Raw genomic sequence first — 16,429 nt, 5'->3', positions numbered from 1 at the left:
AACGCCAAAAGTCGACGATTTTTGGGTTTTTTTGAAAGCCAAACGCTTCAGTTTTCAGCTTTCTTTGAAGTCTTTTACAAATTCATTTGGTTTAGTTTCAGTTAGAGTTATTTTTCAATTTTCACTATTTACTTTTTACTTTTCAGTTTTTTTGTAGTTGGTGAGTTTCCACTTTCCTCTCAATTCATCTCATTTAAAACAAATTGAAACTCTGAAAGCTAACAGCTAGCCGTTAGAAAGCTTTACGAATTTGAAAAGCCTAAAGCTAATGTCTTATAAATTTTTAGAAGCTTAAAACTGAAGCCAGAAATGTCATTTTTCAGCTTTCCATCCCTGCGAATGACTGAAAGGCTCATGTGATGCATCCAAGCCCGTATCCAGGATTTTCTCCTGGGGGGTGATGAATGACTCATAAGTAGGGGACAAAAATCATAAAATTCCCAACGGGCTCATATGTACAAAAATTTTAATAGTAGGCACATTTCAGCTTGAAAAACGTGTTGATCAGAGTGAGGTTTTTGAAATTTATCCAGTAAATTGTTTATACATATTTATAAATTATAATGAAATTGAGGAGCTCATTGCAAAAATAGCCCTTGTCCAAAATGAAAATAAAAAAGAAGCAAGACAAAAAACCACTGTGAAGTCCTGATGAATTGGTATAGTGTATTCAAAGTGATTTTTTTATCAACTTGAGTAATTCCTGTTACTCTCAGAAAAACTTTTAGAGGGCTATCATACTGATGCATCCATAGAATGCAGTGGAGAAAAGAACCTCCCCAATTTTTTGTCAAAGTGACAAGGGCTATTTTTGCAATGAGCTTCTCAACTCAGATAAGCACGAGCGAAGCGAGGGCAAAATTTTGGAAATTTGTCAATCCAAAGAGTAAAAAATACTGCATTTCTGAATGTAAAATTGATCTTTCTGGATTTAACTTGACACTCCTCACATCCTTAACTAGGGAGCGATAATGATTTTTGACGATTTTCGAGGTTTATTGCCCAAGTGTCGCGAGGAAAATAATTCAAAATTGTCGAAAATCATTTTTACTCCTGAGTTGGATAACATATTTTTTGTTATGAGGGAGAAAATCCCAGTATGTACCTATTCAATTCCAATAATGATCAGTAAGCTGGAGCAAAAGGAGCACTTTATCTCCCTTATAATAACGAAAAATATCCTTCCAGAAATTTCAATTTCAAAAAAGGAAAGCAAACAAAAGCATTGGAAATTCATAATTCAAGAAACAAAAATAATTAGTACATTACATATTATTATGCAACTACCTAGGGAGATAATGTGATTTTCAATGAATTTTGAAGATTGTAGCAAATTATCTCCCTAGAAACGTAAAACAACATGATTTTTTTCCTGTGATTCAATGCAAGAAATCGTAGGAAATTATATTAAACGAAGGATTTTTTGGCCCTGGGGGGTGATTGTACCCCAAATCACCCCCCCCCCTGAATACGCCCTTGGATGCATCCAGTGTGGGAAAAAAATTATTTCACCATATCCAGTATTTTTTTCTTTGCAAAAAATTGAAGTTTGATATAAAAATTAGGTGGATCAGTTTTTTGTATTTGAAGGAAATTGCAAAAGGTTACTTACTTTCTTTTATTAGCTACCCATAAGCATAATCTTGTGTGGTTTCATACAGATTTGTTTGCTATTTTTCTGATTTGAATTGATGTGACATGCGGCAGTCAACTCATGATGTAAGCTATTGTGGAAAGGCGATTAGCAAATCTCTTAGTTTCAGCTGTCCATTGTAGATTTTTTAACACCACAGTGCCGAGAAATGTGGTGTTTTCATAATACTGGGTGAGTTGAAGGTTGCGTAAAATCTCTGAGAAAGCCAATGCTGAGGGATAGGTGGGCAATGAACCAAATGGCATCAGTATTGTTTTATTTGCATTCAATTCCATGCCATTTGCTAGGAACGAAGTTTGCAGCTCTTCAAGAATGTTTTCTCTGTTCTTCAACTGCCAAATTCCAATATACATATAAGTACTACCTTCGATTATATCTGTAGTGTCAACTGCAAACTGAATTTGAAGCAAAACACCTTTTAAACTTTTTGTAGAACCATCAATGAACAGTCGCCATTCCTGCGGAATGCATTCCATTCCAAATTCTTTAAATAAAGTTGAAATGTCAATGCACACGCACATTCCGTCACTAACTTCGAAGTAATTTGCAAACTGATTGTAACGATACCATTGGGCTGGTAAAGTAATGCCTTCTATGTAGATCAGAAATAGTGATCACTTCTTTAGATACTATGTGGTTTCACTCTTTGCTGTCTGTTGGTGAGATATGATTTTATAAGTTTTTTTACAACCTCCCAATTTCATAATGTTGTAATTTAGCCACAAGTACTCGTATTTCATGGTTTATTCTATCAAAGCCTTGGAGTGGTCTTAGAATATGCCAATAGGTTTTTCATTGTTTGTGTTTACCAATTCACGTAATTATGTAATTATGGCGTCGGAGGTATTTAATTTTGGTCTGAATCCGATTTGGTTTGGGTTAAGAATATTTTTGGTTGTGATATATAGGATGAAATCCGTTTGTAGATCATCTTTTGAAAAATTTTAGCCAATACTGGAATTACGAACAGGATGTCCAGGGAGTGGTGGTACAAACTTCAGATTCGGATACAACCGAGTATGACTGAGATAAAAGGTTATGTGAACGTGTGGCTTATCTTCAAAATTGAAGGGACAAAATACGTTTTCGAAATCCAAGAGCCAAAATCCAATTTTGACCATGGAGGTCGGTAGTACTTTGAATTTTTTTTAAACAAATTTATTAGGCACTGCCCCTAGGCATTCTCCTACACATTTAACAATGAACTTAATATTAAAATAAAATTGAAAATAATATCAAGTACATACGTATATCATGATAGGGAGTCAGGTCTGTACTATCATCTCAACAGGAAGTACTTTATATTAGATCCATTGGCTTGGTGCATGGTGCGATCCAATCTTCTCTTGACTTCCGAATTATCAAGCAGCTGAATTGCCTCAGTGTTCGGATGTTTATAAGTTTATATAGACACACTTCATGAGCTTTTGCTATGGTACTGTTTTGGGTGACCAGAAAATTCATCCTGTGAAATTCATCTCGCGAAATTCATCCTGTGAAAATTAATATTGTGGAAAATTCATCGCGGGGAAAATTAATATCGCGAAATTCATGATGTGAAAATTAATAATACGGAAAATTCATAGTGGGGAAAATTAATATTGCGAAGTTCATATTGTACAAAACTTAAGCATTTATTACAAATATCACAAAAATCAATAAAATTTTAGGTACTCTCTAAATTTGAAGCAGTGAAATTTCACTGCTTAGCAGTCACGACATTTTGGCTTCTTAAAAGCAGTAGTTTTTTACTGCAAAACAGTGAAAAATCTACTGAATTAGTCAGTAAAAATCATTTTTACTGATAAATTCAGTAAATTTTTTACTGTTTTGCAGTAAAAAACTACTGCTTTTAAGAAGCCAAAATGTCGTGACTGCTAAGCAGTGAAATTTCACTGCTTCAAATTTAGAGAGTAGGTAGGTACACAGGTTCCTTAGTAGGCAATATTATGCGCCACATCTCGAATATATTCAATAACATTTACATCATCCTCATCATAACTTAAAACAATATTTTGCAGCCTACTGGCGTTGTCTTTGTAAATTCTTTTTTGTTTTTTGGGGGGGGGGAGAGGTTCTTCTGCTATGGTCTGTTTTTAGTCCGCGTCCATGAGAACTTTCTTTTTTTTTAGGAAGTCGACAAATTTGAAAATGTTTGGGTGCACTGAGTCGAGGAGAGCCGAAAAACCTTGATGCCAACCTTCGCAGGCATTATTAGTTTTTGACCCATTTATGCTACAAATGTGTCTTGACACCTGGGTACCTAGGTATTAATTTCGCGATAATAATTTTCCCCACTATGAATTTTCCGCATTAATAATTTTCACAGGATGAATTTCGTGATATTAATTTTCCCCACTAAGAATTTTCTGCAATATTAATTTTCAGAGGATGAATTTCGCAGGATGAATTTTTGTAGAACCACCTTTTTGATGAACTTGTCAACAGAAGGAATCTTCCAGTCAGCTCTGAGTGATGTATTACTCACATACTAACTTTTTGTTACAGACTCATGCAGCACAATTTCAATCTGCTCATTGTCAGATATTTCAAAATTATTATGACTCAAAATAACATTTTTGATTGTCTCTGTGACTTCAATCTGCTCTGGTATTTCAAGATTATTCTGACCAGGGATAACATCTCCGATTGCCTCTGATATTTTAGGATCATTTTGATCGGTGTTTTGCTGTGATTCGAGCCAAGCTATAACTCTAAAACCCTTTTGTAACTCCAAATCTTCAGCGAATTCATTTAATGGAACGATACCTTCAATGATTCCGGCTAAATGCAAAGAAAGATCATCGTGCATGTAGTGTCATGTTGATAATGATCATTATCATAATTATCATAATGAATATAAATTTAGTGACTTACCAGTGTTTTCAACAGCTGCCTTTTCGCATGCTAACTTTACTAACGCTTTAGCACGAGTATTCATGGTGCAAATAATAAAACTCAAGATAAAAACACTCAAAGAACAATCATTGTAAATTGTCACACTTCTACACGTGCTGTTTATTATCAGCTAGCTGTTGATTAATTGGGTTCCTACTCGCATCACGCTTGATGCAACCACGTATTTCTGGACATGCGTGTATTTTAATGGGCAATTTTGTTATCAGTGAAAATAGAAACCTCGTATGTCGGACTTACTTGTATTTTAAATTTGTAGTTTTGTTGTTAATGAACATAAAAACCTCGTATGTCGGACTTACGTGTATTTTGAATTTGCAATTTTATTGTTGGTGAAAATAGAAACCTCTTATGTCGGACTTACGTGTATTTCGAACTTACAATTTTGTTGTTGGTGAACATAAAAACCTCGTATGGTCGACTTACTTGTATTTTAAATTTACAATTTTGTTGTTGGTGAACATAGAAACCTTGTAAGTATGTCCGATTTACGCGTATTTTAATCCTAGATTTTTCATGTGTTGGACTTGAGTAGTTTATAATCACACTGTTTGGAGCACTAGGATGCGTTTTCGACTTAAGAGATTTTTAAATTCGGATTCCTCGTTTTTTTTTTTACTAAAGAAACCACCAAAAATTTTTTTTTGAAAAACCTGGACTTACGTGTTATTTAAACCAAGCCATCGAAGTGTTTTATCTTGACAACGCTGGATAACGTTACAATTCGACTTTTTGCCACAACCCCATAGTTGGGCTCCATATGCCCAAATGGGCATAATCGTCATCATATAGATGAGTTTCTTATTTTCCATGCTGAGTTTGGACTTCTTACCAATCAGCCAGTAGAAACTTCTAACTCGAAGGGTTAGGGTTTTTCTCTTTTGGTGTACATGATGTTTCCATTTTAACCTTGAGGTAAGGTGCATCCCAAGGTACTTGGACACATCTGTCTGTGGAACAATTGAGCTGTTTATTGTGATTGGTAGGTAACCATATTTCCTGTTGGTAAAGACAGTTGTGGATGATTTGCTTTCGTTGAGCTTTTTCTTCCATCTATTTGCCCACTTGAACAATGACTTTTCGCTGAACTTGTAAATTGAAAGGGCTGCAAATAATTTTTAATTTCAAAAAATCATACTAAGTACGTCAAAAAATAAACAAATTTTGTTACGATAATTTTTTTTTCTTACTCCAAAATGTGAAAAGTTTTTGAAGCTCATCAATTTCCGATTTACTAAAAAATTCATTAAATTTACAATTTTCGAGCTTCAAAAACTATGAATTTCAGGGTATAAAAAAGATCATTTACAAAATTTGTTTATTTTTTGACGTAGTATGTATTTATTTCCACATTGGTTTTTACATCGTGATTTTTTGAATTTAAAAATCACTTGTAGCCCCTTCAATTTGCAAATTCGGCAAAAAGTCAAATAATTTTGTTCATTTTTCAAAGTAGGTACCACCGACCCCATGGTTGAAATTGAATTTTGGATCTTGGATTTTGGTAACTTATTTTGCCCCTCAATTTTCAAAATAGGCAACTTGTTTGTATGTATTACTTATTTTTTACTCATACCAGGTTATATCCGAATCTGAAATTTGTACCACCACTTCCCGGACACCCTGTAGATATTGACCAAAAATTGAATAATCATCTTTTAGTTACTCATTTTTATACATAAGTGTTGCAATGCTCTTTTTTAAGAAAACTGGTACCTAATTTATTTTATTTTTATGGTTGCCATATTCAGCTACTAAGGCTAGGGACACCACAACATTAAATTTGGCACAGTTACGTTACATAACAAATTTTAAATTATAGATTATTACATGAACTAAGTAAGGTAGTAGGTAATTTTTTAAAGTAAAAAAATTTATAATGTAGGCATACAATTATTAAACTATAGTTTTTTTTTGTCTTAATCCCGTGATATTTACAAAGTTCAATACACATTATTTATTGCGACTGGATCATCTGAAAGGATAGTATTTATTTGATTGGAATCTAGAACGAGGGAGCGAGCATGTTGGAAAATGGGACAGTGTATGAGTATGTGGGGAACATTTAGAGGAACATTGCAAGTGGAACACATAGGAGGAGGTAATTTTAGGAATAAGTATTGATGGGTGAGTAAAGAGTGTCCAGTTTGAAGGCGAGTTAGTATTACTTCTGAATGACGGTTGGGTTGTTCAGATGTTTTCCAGAGTGATGCAGTGTTTTTAATACTTTTTAATTTATTTGTGCTAGGAATTTGGGACCAGTAGAGGAGTGAAACTCATCAAACATGATCTTTTTTGCATGAAATTTTAAGTCAGAAAGGGGAACTGGTATGTTTGCCATAGGTAGATTTTTGAAAGCCTGTTTAGCAGTTTTGTCAGTAATTTCATTACCTTCTATTTGAGAGTGTGAAGGGATCCAACATAACACTAAATTTTGAAGCTGAGGAGTGGACTAAAGAAAATTTACAATTTCTTGAGAGATGGGATGAGAGTTCTTTGATTTATAATTTTTTATAGATAGGATTGCAGAGAGTGAGTCAGAGAAGATGACAGTTTCGTTTTGTAAGAAGTCTGTAGTGTATAAAATGGGATCCCTGCAGAAATAACCCTTTTTTTTTATTAATCTGCGGGGTGGCATTGGCAGAGTGAGTTAGGAAGCTCAGAAAGAATGTTGATCGCAAAATTTTTGTCAATAGGTGGGTACTGTCACCTTTCGTCCTTTCGTATGGCCGCCACAAAAACACGATCTTGTAAAAGTTGAGAAACTCGAACCACAATCTAATAATCAGGGAAGGGAGAAAGACTGCGGGGTTCAGTACCCTAAACCAAGAGTTTACACAGCACAAGGAGGAACAGTCGAGCCACCTCGCAGCTTATAAATAGTATACTCGAATTAATTATTAAACCTGTCAATTTGTTCGAGTTGTCGTAGAAAAGATGATAAAAAAAAGTCCACGATAGGGGAGTGAAAAAAATCCTAATGAAATAACTTTACAACGTTGCATTCGTTATACCAACCATACTCGGTATACCTATACACTACGAGCACGAGCGACGAGGCCACAGTAGCACGAGACATGGAAGTATCACGATGATGAGGTGGCAGTTTTTTTTCTCTCACTTTCTTCGTTTTTCACAACACCGTGTCCTAATCTAATCAAACTTGGCGAAAAAACTTTTTCACGCTCAAGTTACGTTTGCGCGAAACTCGGGCGGTGAGTTGGTTTTTATAGTGCGAGTGTTATAATATAAAGCACCTAAAGGTGTATTTCGCTTTCTTTTTCGCGGATAGTTAACGTGTTTTTATTTGTATGTTAAAATTAATTCTTTCGGGAGGAATAAAAAATGAGCTTCGGGAAGTTTTCCACTATACATATATTAATATATCATCTTATAAAACGTCAATTTGGGTTTTGGAAGGGAGGGGGGGTTGTAGGCACATATACGAAATGCCTGGGGTGGCTGTACTGTAGGTAGGTACGCCGGAATCAATTTAAATACCGCGTCTTTACCGGTTCGAACGATTAAATGGGATATATTCTCGAAGGAGATGGAGGCTTTGGCGCGTAAGGTATCGATATAGGTACGTAGGTAGTAGTTAGACGCACTGCACACTGTATAACCAATAAGCCGGGCGCTTTATTTCCCAACACTGTGTGTAGAGTCTCGCGATGTAAATTTATGCCTTTATTTATCAATTTTCATCGCATAAAAAGCTCCTCCATTGGCGGCTTTCGCGTACTTCTCTTCAACTGTCTCCATCTCTCTCTCTGTGTTCGCCAATGCTCGCGAATATCTGAGCTACGTGCGTTAGTACGTATTACCTGCCATTTGTGTACAATACCTACCTAGTACCTACCTATATACTGACAACGGAGACGCTCTTTTCAGCCTATATTCTCTGGGTTGTATGGTTTGCAGTGAGAGTGAGAGAAAGAAGGAGCAGCGACGACGACGACGACGAAGGCGAAGCAAACGCGGAGAAAATGAAATCGAAATTGCGTAATCCGTTCGGTATAAATCAACCCCCCGTAATGTCGACCCTGTCTCGAGATATAGTACGATGCTTATAGTCGTCTCTCACTCTCTGTGTGCTGTGCTCGTATAGTATACGTAGATAGTTGTATGGCTGGTATAGTTTTTGCTTTATTATAGAACAAACCTTAAACATGAGTATTTTACGCTAGCGATGCATCATCTCTTTCCATCTGTACCCTTCAGCCCACCCTTACCCTGTTCAGCTTACTTATTCGGGTACCATTTCGTGCTACCATAATAGTCGTTTGCAAGCACTACTTTAATTACGTTTCATTGGAAAAGAGTTATCTTCTTCGTGTTGTAGATGTAAATGTAAGTGGGGAATAAACGTACGAAGGCAGGGGTGAAGTCCGGGGAGCCGATTAGGACCGAAATGCAGCCAAAATTTTAGTTTTTTACTGGTAACTGAGAGGTCATTGCCAAGGACTTTAGATTTCACGAAACGTGCGCGGAGCCGAAGAGCACCGATTAACAAAAGTGTACCGAAGCGAGACGCGAAATTAACGATACTTGTAAAAAGTTTTCTTCACTTTTGCCACAAGGTGGCCCATAAGGCGTAGGCTAGACGACTGTACGTTGAATTTTACGACCGGTATTTGGGTATTATTAGTGAGAAATAAGAGAGAATTCGAGACGTAGTAGGCACGAATTTCTCTACAGGTTTGAGTAAACCGATGTGAAATTTAATCGAATATTCCTAGATTAATATTCGCCTCGCGCAAATAATATGTCTCACACCTCGCTTCTTCGATACTTGACATCGGCATCGTTCGACGAATGCATTGATTTGGTTTGCTGTATAGGTACCTTTATTATACGTATAGCGTTAGAATTATCACATTACACGAGGGTAAATTACCTACGTAGATAAAGTACCTAGCTTTTACAGGGTTACCCGGGTGATTAATATCGTAGAGAAATGAGAAGGTATGCGAGAAACGGACCAGAGATTTGGTGGATTCTGTACGCTATCCACTGGAATTGTGCGAGTGGAGAGGACGAAATACACATCGATGACGACGAGGATGAGGGTTTTATACATACGAAGGATTGCTCGATATCGTTATTAATTTAGAGTGATTTTTTAAATTATTTTTTCGATTTCTTGGTTGTTTTGCAGGTAATCGAACTTCGTCGAATAATACGTTTTCGACAACTAATTCTACGGCTGTAAGTGATCAAACGGACGAATGCAACGTTGTATATAAAAATCGACAAAATAATTACGAGCATTCCAACGACGACGTCGTCGTACCGCAAAAAATATTAGCCGAGCCGGTAAGTACCCTAATGCTAGAAAAGCACGATGGAATGTTGTGATTCTTTGCCTATAAGATGGTTTCGAGACTATGTAGGTATTTATATCTACGTTGAGGGTAGATCGTGAAATTAGAAAAAAAATTTTGAAGATTTTGACTATCCCATGGAGACCCTCATTTTGAGATGGAAGTCGCATAAAAAATATTCAGATTTGAAGGTGCCTTTAGAGGAGAGATATGGGCCCTCTAAAGAGGGTCTCTGGTTGTTCATCACTCGTTCCTAGTAGAGAATTTTTAATTAATTTTTCATTATTGTTATAGGTGTTTTATTTAAAATCAAAGTACATACAACTTCAGAAAAAAAGATGATTACTTACTACACTCATAAAAATAGTCTCAGGAGAACTCATATGTTAGTCATATTTCAATGTGATTTATCGGCACGACAAAAATAGACGTTTTTACGACAAAAACGTTTTTGAACGACGATATAAGATATTGGTCGACAGCGTCCATATAATACATTTAACAAAAAATTGTGCTCGGCAAAGAAATGAAATAATGGACGACATGAAAACTGAAAAATTACACGTGCAAAAACTAATAAATAGCACGTCAAAAAAATAGTTCATCAACTGCACAAATAGTGCTTTTTTTCCTTTTTTGGACAAATTTTTAAATGCACTTCTAGGAAGCTTTAACAAAAAGTAAGATTTTTTCACAGTCAGGTATTTTGACAAAAAACGAGATTTTTTTGATAGTTTTGATGAAAAACAAGATCTTTTTGGTGGTTTTGACCAAAAAAGCGAAACTTGTTTTAAATTTTAGCAAAAAACAAAAAAAAAACAGTAGAACTTTCTATCAATTTTTAGCGATTTGGGATAGTTTTTATAGTTTTTACTTTTTCATTCTAGTAGTTTCAACTTCTAGCCAATGAGCGAACAGTATGTCAATAAATAGCCAATCAGCGAATAGCTTTTCAACAAAGCCAACTAGAGATTAGGATTTTATTTAATGCTTAGCAATATTTTGACGCCAAATTCGAAGAAGTAACCAGCAGTTGTTAGCGTCAGTGATGATTAGAAATTGTAGCATGTATCCATCTGAATAACAATAAAATTTATGAATTTTCAGTTAATATCAAAACCAAATTTGAGACTGATTTGGAATTTAATTTTTGATATTTTTGATTCTATTTACGTAGTTAAATGTTCTGATTCACATGAAATTTATTTGACTTCATTTTAATTAAAGGTACATTCTATTTTATAAATTATAACTAAAAGAAAGACCAAGAGATGAAAAATCAGCTTCCTGCTTAAGTTGATATTTAAAAGCAAACTTAGCAACCAATGCAACCATCAACCAATATGGTGAAAGCAAATGCAAAAACTATCTTGCAATCAGCTAATAGCTGATAGCTCGTTTTTTTTTCGGAGGGAAAATTTTGGAAAGTAGCAAGATTTTTTGTCAGTTTGTAAAAAGTAAAATTTATTTAGTAGGTAATTCTGGAAAAAAGAAAACTGTTTCACAATTTCAGCAATTAAAAAAACTACAACTTTTTCGCCATTTTTAGCAATTTCTGCAAGAAATCAAATGTTTTGGGAAAACAGAACTTTTTCGAATTCAACTTGGCCGGGAATCATTTATTTTTCCGGGCAATAATTATCAAATTTGTCGTTTCTATTATACCTAAATTGTCAGGCTGAATTGTCGTTAACAATTGTCGTTGAAATACCCTATTTGTCGTTCGAATGTCCTGTCGTTCAAATCACTTTTTCTGTCTTTCCCATCTGCCCAATATGTATTTCCCTTTCTGTAAATCTGGATTGTTTACTCCAGGGTGTTGAACTGAAAACTGATGTGAAAAAAATCAAAAAGCTTAAAAACCGGTAAAACCTCGAGCAGCACAATCGGCAGATTATCGAAATTAAAAATCGGTTAAAAAAAATCAAATTCGATCAACTGGAGAGGACGTTCCTCTATAAATCGAATATTTTTCGATGCATCGACATAATATCGAAAATCTATCGTCAAAGATACTGTATCGATATAGGTATAATGTCAAGATATCAATCGAGAAATTTTAGACTTAGAGAGGAACTCTGTCTACAGTTAATTGAATTTTTAATTTTTTTGTCAAAAGCTATCGATTGAGGAATTTTAGATTTAAGGAAGGAAATTTCTCTACAGCAGTTGATCGAATTCGATTTTTTGTCGAAAGCTGATCGATGTTCAGAATTTTATAGTCAAGTATTATTTATTAATTAAATTTTTGAAGTTTTGAAAATTGAAATTTTTATCAAAATTAATCATCTCAATGTTGATATTTGTTTGAGCTGAGAGCATTATCTACACTAGAACGACTTATGAGAGGTATAAAGATGTTGAATGTGGAATTCTAAATTGAGCAGTGAAAACCTTAATATATTTGTAGAAAAAGGTGTAATACTTTATCTAAGAGTACTGAGCTAATTCGCGTTCTTATGTCGACAGTATATAGTCGATGTTGTCGTAAGTTTAACAAACTTATGTTGAATCGAATGGAAGATGTAAGTTTTTCGGCACAGATTTTCGCTCAACATTGTTGAAAGCTCGTTTGCGATACAGGAGATAAAAAATTACGAACGTTTTGATGAAGATTAATTTCAATAAACGAAATCAAAAATTCAACTTACCTAAATGAAATTGAAACTAAATCGTAAGTTTCCGACTCAGATTTTGAATACCTAGGTACTTATTTTTGAAAGCTTGCTTTCGAGTTTCGACACGACAGATGAAAAATCGGATATCTGTCGTATGCAGATTTATTCCCGATATTCTTACTACAATTTCAATAACAAAGTGGCTGACATCTGGCGGGTTTTAGTGTTAATTATTGAACATTTTATTGTGAATAGCTTTCAACTCAATTTTTCAACTAAACGATTTGAATTTGAGTAATGAAAACAATTTATACCTACTGCTGGAGCGCATATGCAAACGTATTTTCAACAGACTTCCAAAGATGGGACATTTTCGAAAAAAAATCGTGTTTTTTTTCGCTCCTGTCGTTACCTAACCTGTTTTTAGAATAATTGCCTCAAATGAGAGTATTTTAGATTCTGCTTCGATCTATGTTGTTGGCGTCAAAATCCAAGGTCACTTTTTGAGATTCTGCTGAGTGGTTAAAAATTTGCTAATCGCTCATTTTTTGATAAAATCGTGTTTTGAAATTTTTTTCTTGGCAAATATTTTGTATCAATTTTGCAAGAATGCTGAAAAATATCATTCCTGAAACTTGAAATATATTTTTGGGGCGCAGTATTGCCAATTTTTTGATCATTTTTACCTATTTCAAAAAATCAAAAAAAATGGTCAAAAACTTATGACATTTTTTCGATTTTTTGAAATTGACAAAAATGATTGACAAATTGGCACTACTGCGTTCCAAAACATTTCCTCAGTTTCTGGAAAGATATATTTTTATATTCGACATGATCAATGCAAAGTATTTGCTAAGAAAAAATTTGCAAAACACGAATTTACCCAAAAATGTGCGATTTGCTAGATGGTTCAAGAATTTCTCGAAACTGTTCAAAACTGTTGACAATCGATTTGGAGGTTCAAAAATAGGCTACTTATCAAATTTCAGATTTTCAGGTCAATTTTGCTGAACTTCGATTTTTTTCCCTTGTACTGCAAAGAGTTGTCGAAATTTACTAGAAATTGAAAACTGCTCCTTAGTTATACATAGCATCTGAAATCATTGCGGACGATGTACGTATTTTTTTGCGTGCCCTTTCCATCTGATTTTGTGTGGTTAAAATACCGAATGTTCTGTCGGTTGGGATACCTCTCTTGTAGTATTTTGACCGGATGATATAGTTTTGTAAATTTTAATACTGTTGTTGTTGTTGTTGTTGTTGTTGTTAGACCGCAGGTAGAGCATAGAAAATTACTTACTTTGATAACTGAATTTTCGATCGGTATACATGGAGTGAAAAATTTTTCATTAGCTGATTATCGATCCTCGTAAATTCGTGTTTTGAAAATTTTTTCTTCTCAACGAAATAATTTTGCATTAATCAAGCCAATACATCAAACATAATTTATGAACTCAAGAAAATATTTTAATACGCGGTCATGTCAACTTTTTAGCCATTGTTTTGCCAATTTTAAACCGTCGTGTCCCAAAAAATAGTCAGAAACTTAGCACTTTTTCGAATTTTTAAAAATTGGCTCTGATGACCATAAAATGGGCACTAATCTATGTTCCAAAATTATCTACTCGAGTTTCAGAAATGATATCGTTAGGTACATAGTTTGGCTTGATTAATGCCAAATATTTGAGAAGAACACATGATTTACCCAGAAATAAGCGATTTGAAAATTTTCAGCCACTCAATGGAACTTTAAAAGTGGTGTTTGATTTTGAGGGGAAAGAACTAGGTTGACGCACATCTCAAATACTGTCATCTGAGTTTGGAACATTTTCCCCAAAAGAGGTTGTGTAGCGATGAGAGCGAAAAAAAACACAATTCTTTCAAAAACGTCCCCTCTTTCAAGGTCCGAATCTCTCCCTGAATTTGGTCAAAATCCTTCCAAATTTTTTTTTGGCGATTTACGCTGTTGCTCATGTCAACGCAGAATCTCTCATACAATTTTTTGAAATTGAGCTATTTTCCCTCCGAAACCGGTTGGAGTTGGGGGTTGATGCGAAAAAACCTCGATTATTTCGGAAATGACTCTTTTTTGAGGTCTCGCATTTCTTCTCAAAGCCACTTCTCGAGACTAAAAATGTTTCTGAATGACGTTTGACTCCAAATATAATTCCTACGGAATTTGGTGAAAAGTTTCCAATTTTTTTCACGATCCACTCCCATTAAATTCATTTACAATTATTTCATATTGTGCTTGATCGACTCTGTCTCGGTGATGCTTCAACTGAAACCATCTATAATCATTAGGCGCTTTCATTAATGGATTTATTTCTCGCTGTATCATCTTATAATCTCATTACATTATGTTTATTCGCAGATACCAGACGGCGTCGGCGGTTATAAATACGAAATAAATACAATTAAAAGAATACCCATGATGGGTGATCGTTGTACTAATAAACAAGACACATTTGTGATTCAATCGAGTACTAGTAATCATAGGCCGTCGTTAGAAGTTGTAACCACGTCGACGAAACTACAAGAATCGTGTATATAGACGAAAAAAAAAACGAAACGAAATTTCTACTAGAAAAAAATTCATTTTACGATTTTTTCTCTTTTTGTACGGGCTATTTCTATTTTGAAATTATATATATTTGTTGTTTTTATTTTCGCGTGTTTTTTTGTCTCTATTTCCCCCCTTTTTTTCGTATATTTGTTTAAATGTTTATACTAGTTTGAAAATAAAAAAAATTATTACGTTTGTGTTAAATTCTTGAGGCGTATTCAATTAGCTCGTGTTCGCGTCTGGAATGAGAAACGACCCGAAGCGAGGCGACACCTTGCCCATGAGTGAGCAAGAAACAGCTAGCGTCAAGCTACTCTACTATACAGGAAGAGATTGTATGTCTCGCGCGCTGTGAAACAGCAGAAGTGGCAGTATTATATAAGAGAAAAAACGGCTGCGAAGAATCATTAGTCAAGTGTCACGTTTAGACGAAAAAACAAATCAATTCTGTCAACTAGTAACGTTTCGCCAAACACCGATACTTTATAAAATGAACGATTTTACATTAGCCGAGCTTAGCTAGAAAAATAGGCTTTGCCATCGAAATAAGCCCCGGAAGACGTAAGAAGCAGCGGAGAAGGCTTCCCAGTATAAACTGATAAGCTGGTGTGAGGAGGCCTAGCTCGGCAATGTACACGTCGCTCGTATAGTCGTCTACTGTAGTACAAGTACAACAAGCTGCAGGCTGAATAAAAACAGCTCCAGAAGGAAAAGATTTTCAACGAGGATACATAATATTAAAAAGAACGATACGAGAGACCAAGTGACGACTAATTAGAAGTGGAAAACGATAACGCAGAGAGCTATATAGTATACTAAGAGAAACGAGGAGGAAACCAGCAGTAAATTTATTATGGTTAAGAGTAAAAAAAAAAAAAAAACAAGAGAGAAAAAAAAACATGGCGGGTAAAAAGTTTAGCACGATAATGGTTGGTTACGAGTGTTTTTAACCCTGCGTTATGCGTTTAGCTTTCGCTATATAGTATGTTTAATTTCAACGCAATTAAAAAAAATGCCAAGGTAACCGGATGACAAAAGCGATGCGGGGCAGGAGGGTTCTCTCAGCGGGTAATCAATTTAAAAATGGATACTTATTTCTTCTTGTGTAACTACTCTCGGATGATATTACGAATACGATGGTCGAGGTCTCGCCGTGCAGGGTGAGGGTGAGGGTGAGGAAGGCAGAGGAAACGCGGATGTAATGCAAAATCTCGGATTACTCGCACCAACAGTCTCACCATCAAAGGCACGACCACACCAGTCAAGGAGAAGGGTGAAACGAGCTGACGTTGGGTTTTTCATTTTTCAAAAGTTATTTAGTTTTATTGCCTCAGGCGCCGTGTACCAACAA

The 16,429-nt window shown here is 35.1% G+C and overlaps 1 protein-coding gene across 12 annotated transcripts in view; it reads left to right on the top strand.

Moving 5' to 3' along the window:
• Positions 1 to 15,282, top strand: part of LOC135835594 (MAM domain-containing glycosylphosphatidylinositol anchor protein 1-like) — a 378,701-nt gene extending 363,419 nt beyond the window's left edge. For all 12 annotated transcript variants that reach the window (XM_065349940.1, XM_065349939.1, XM_065349937.1 and 9 more), the window contains 2 exons: positions 9,729 to 9,886; positions 14,887 to 15,282. In XM_065349940.1, coding sequence (XP_065206012.1) covers positions 9,729 to 9,886; positions 14,887 to 15,066 — 338 coding nt within the window. In that variant the 3' untranslated portion in view covers positions 15,067 to 15,282. The remainder of the gene's footprint in view (positions 1 to 9,728; positions 9,887 to 14,886) is intronic.
• The last annotated feature ends 1,147 nt before the right edge of the window (positions 15,283 to 16,429 follow it).

This window comes from Planococcus citri, chromosome 2 (assembly GCF_950023065.1).
Source record: "Planococcus citri chromosome 2, ihPlaCitr1.1, whole genome shotgun sequence".
NCBI lineage: Eukaryota > Metazoa > Arthropoda > Insecta > Hemiptera > Pseudococcidae > Planococcus > Planococcus citri.
This window is presented reverse-complemented; position numbering and strand designations above follow the sequence as displayed.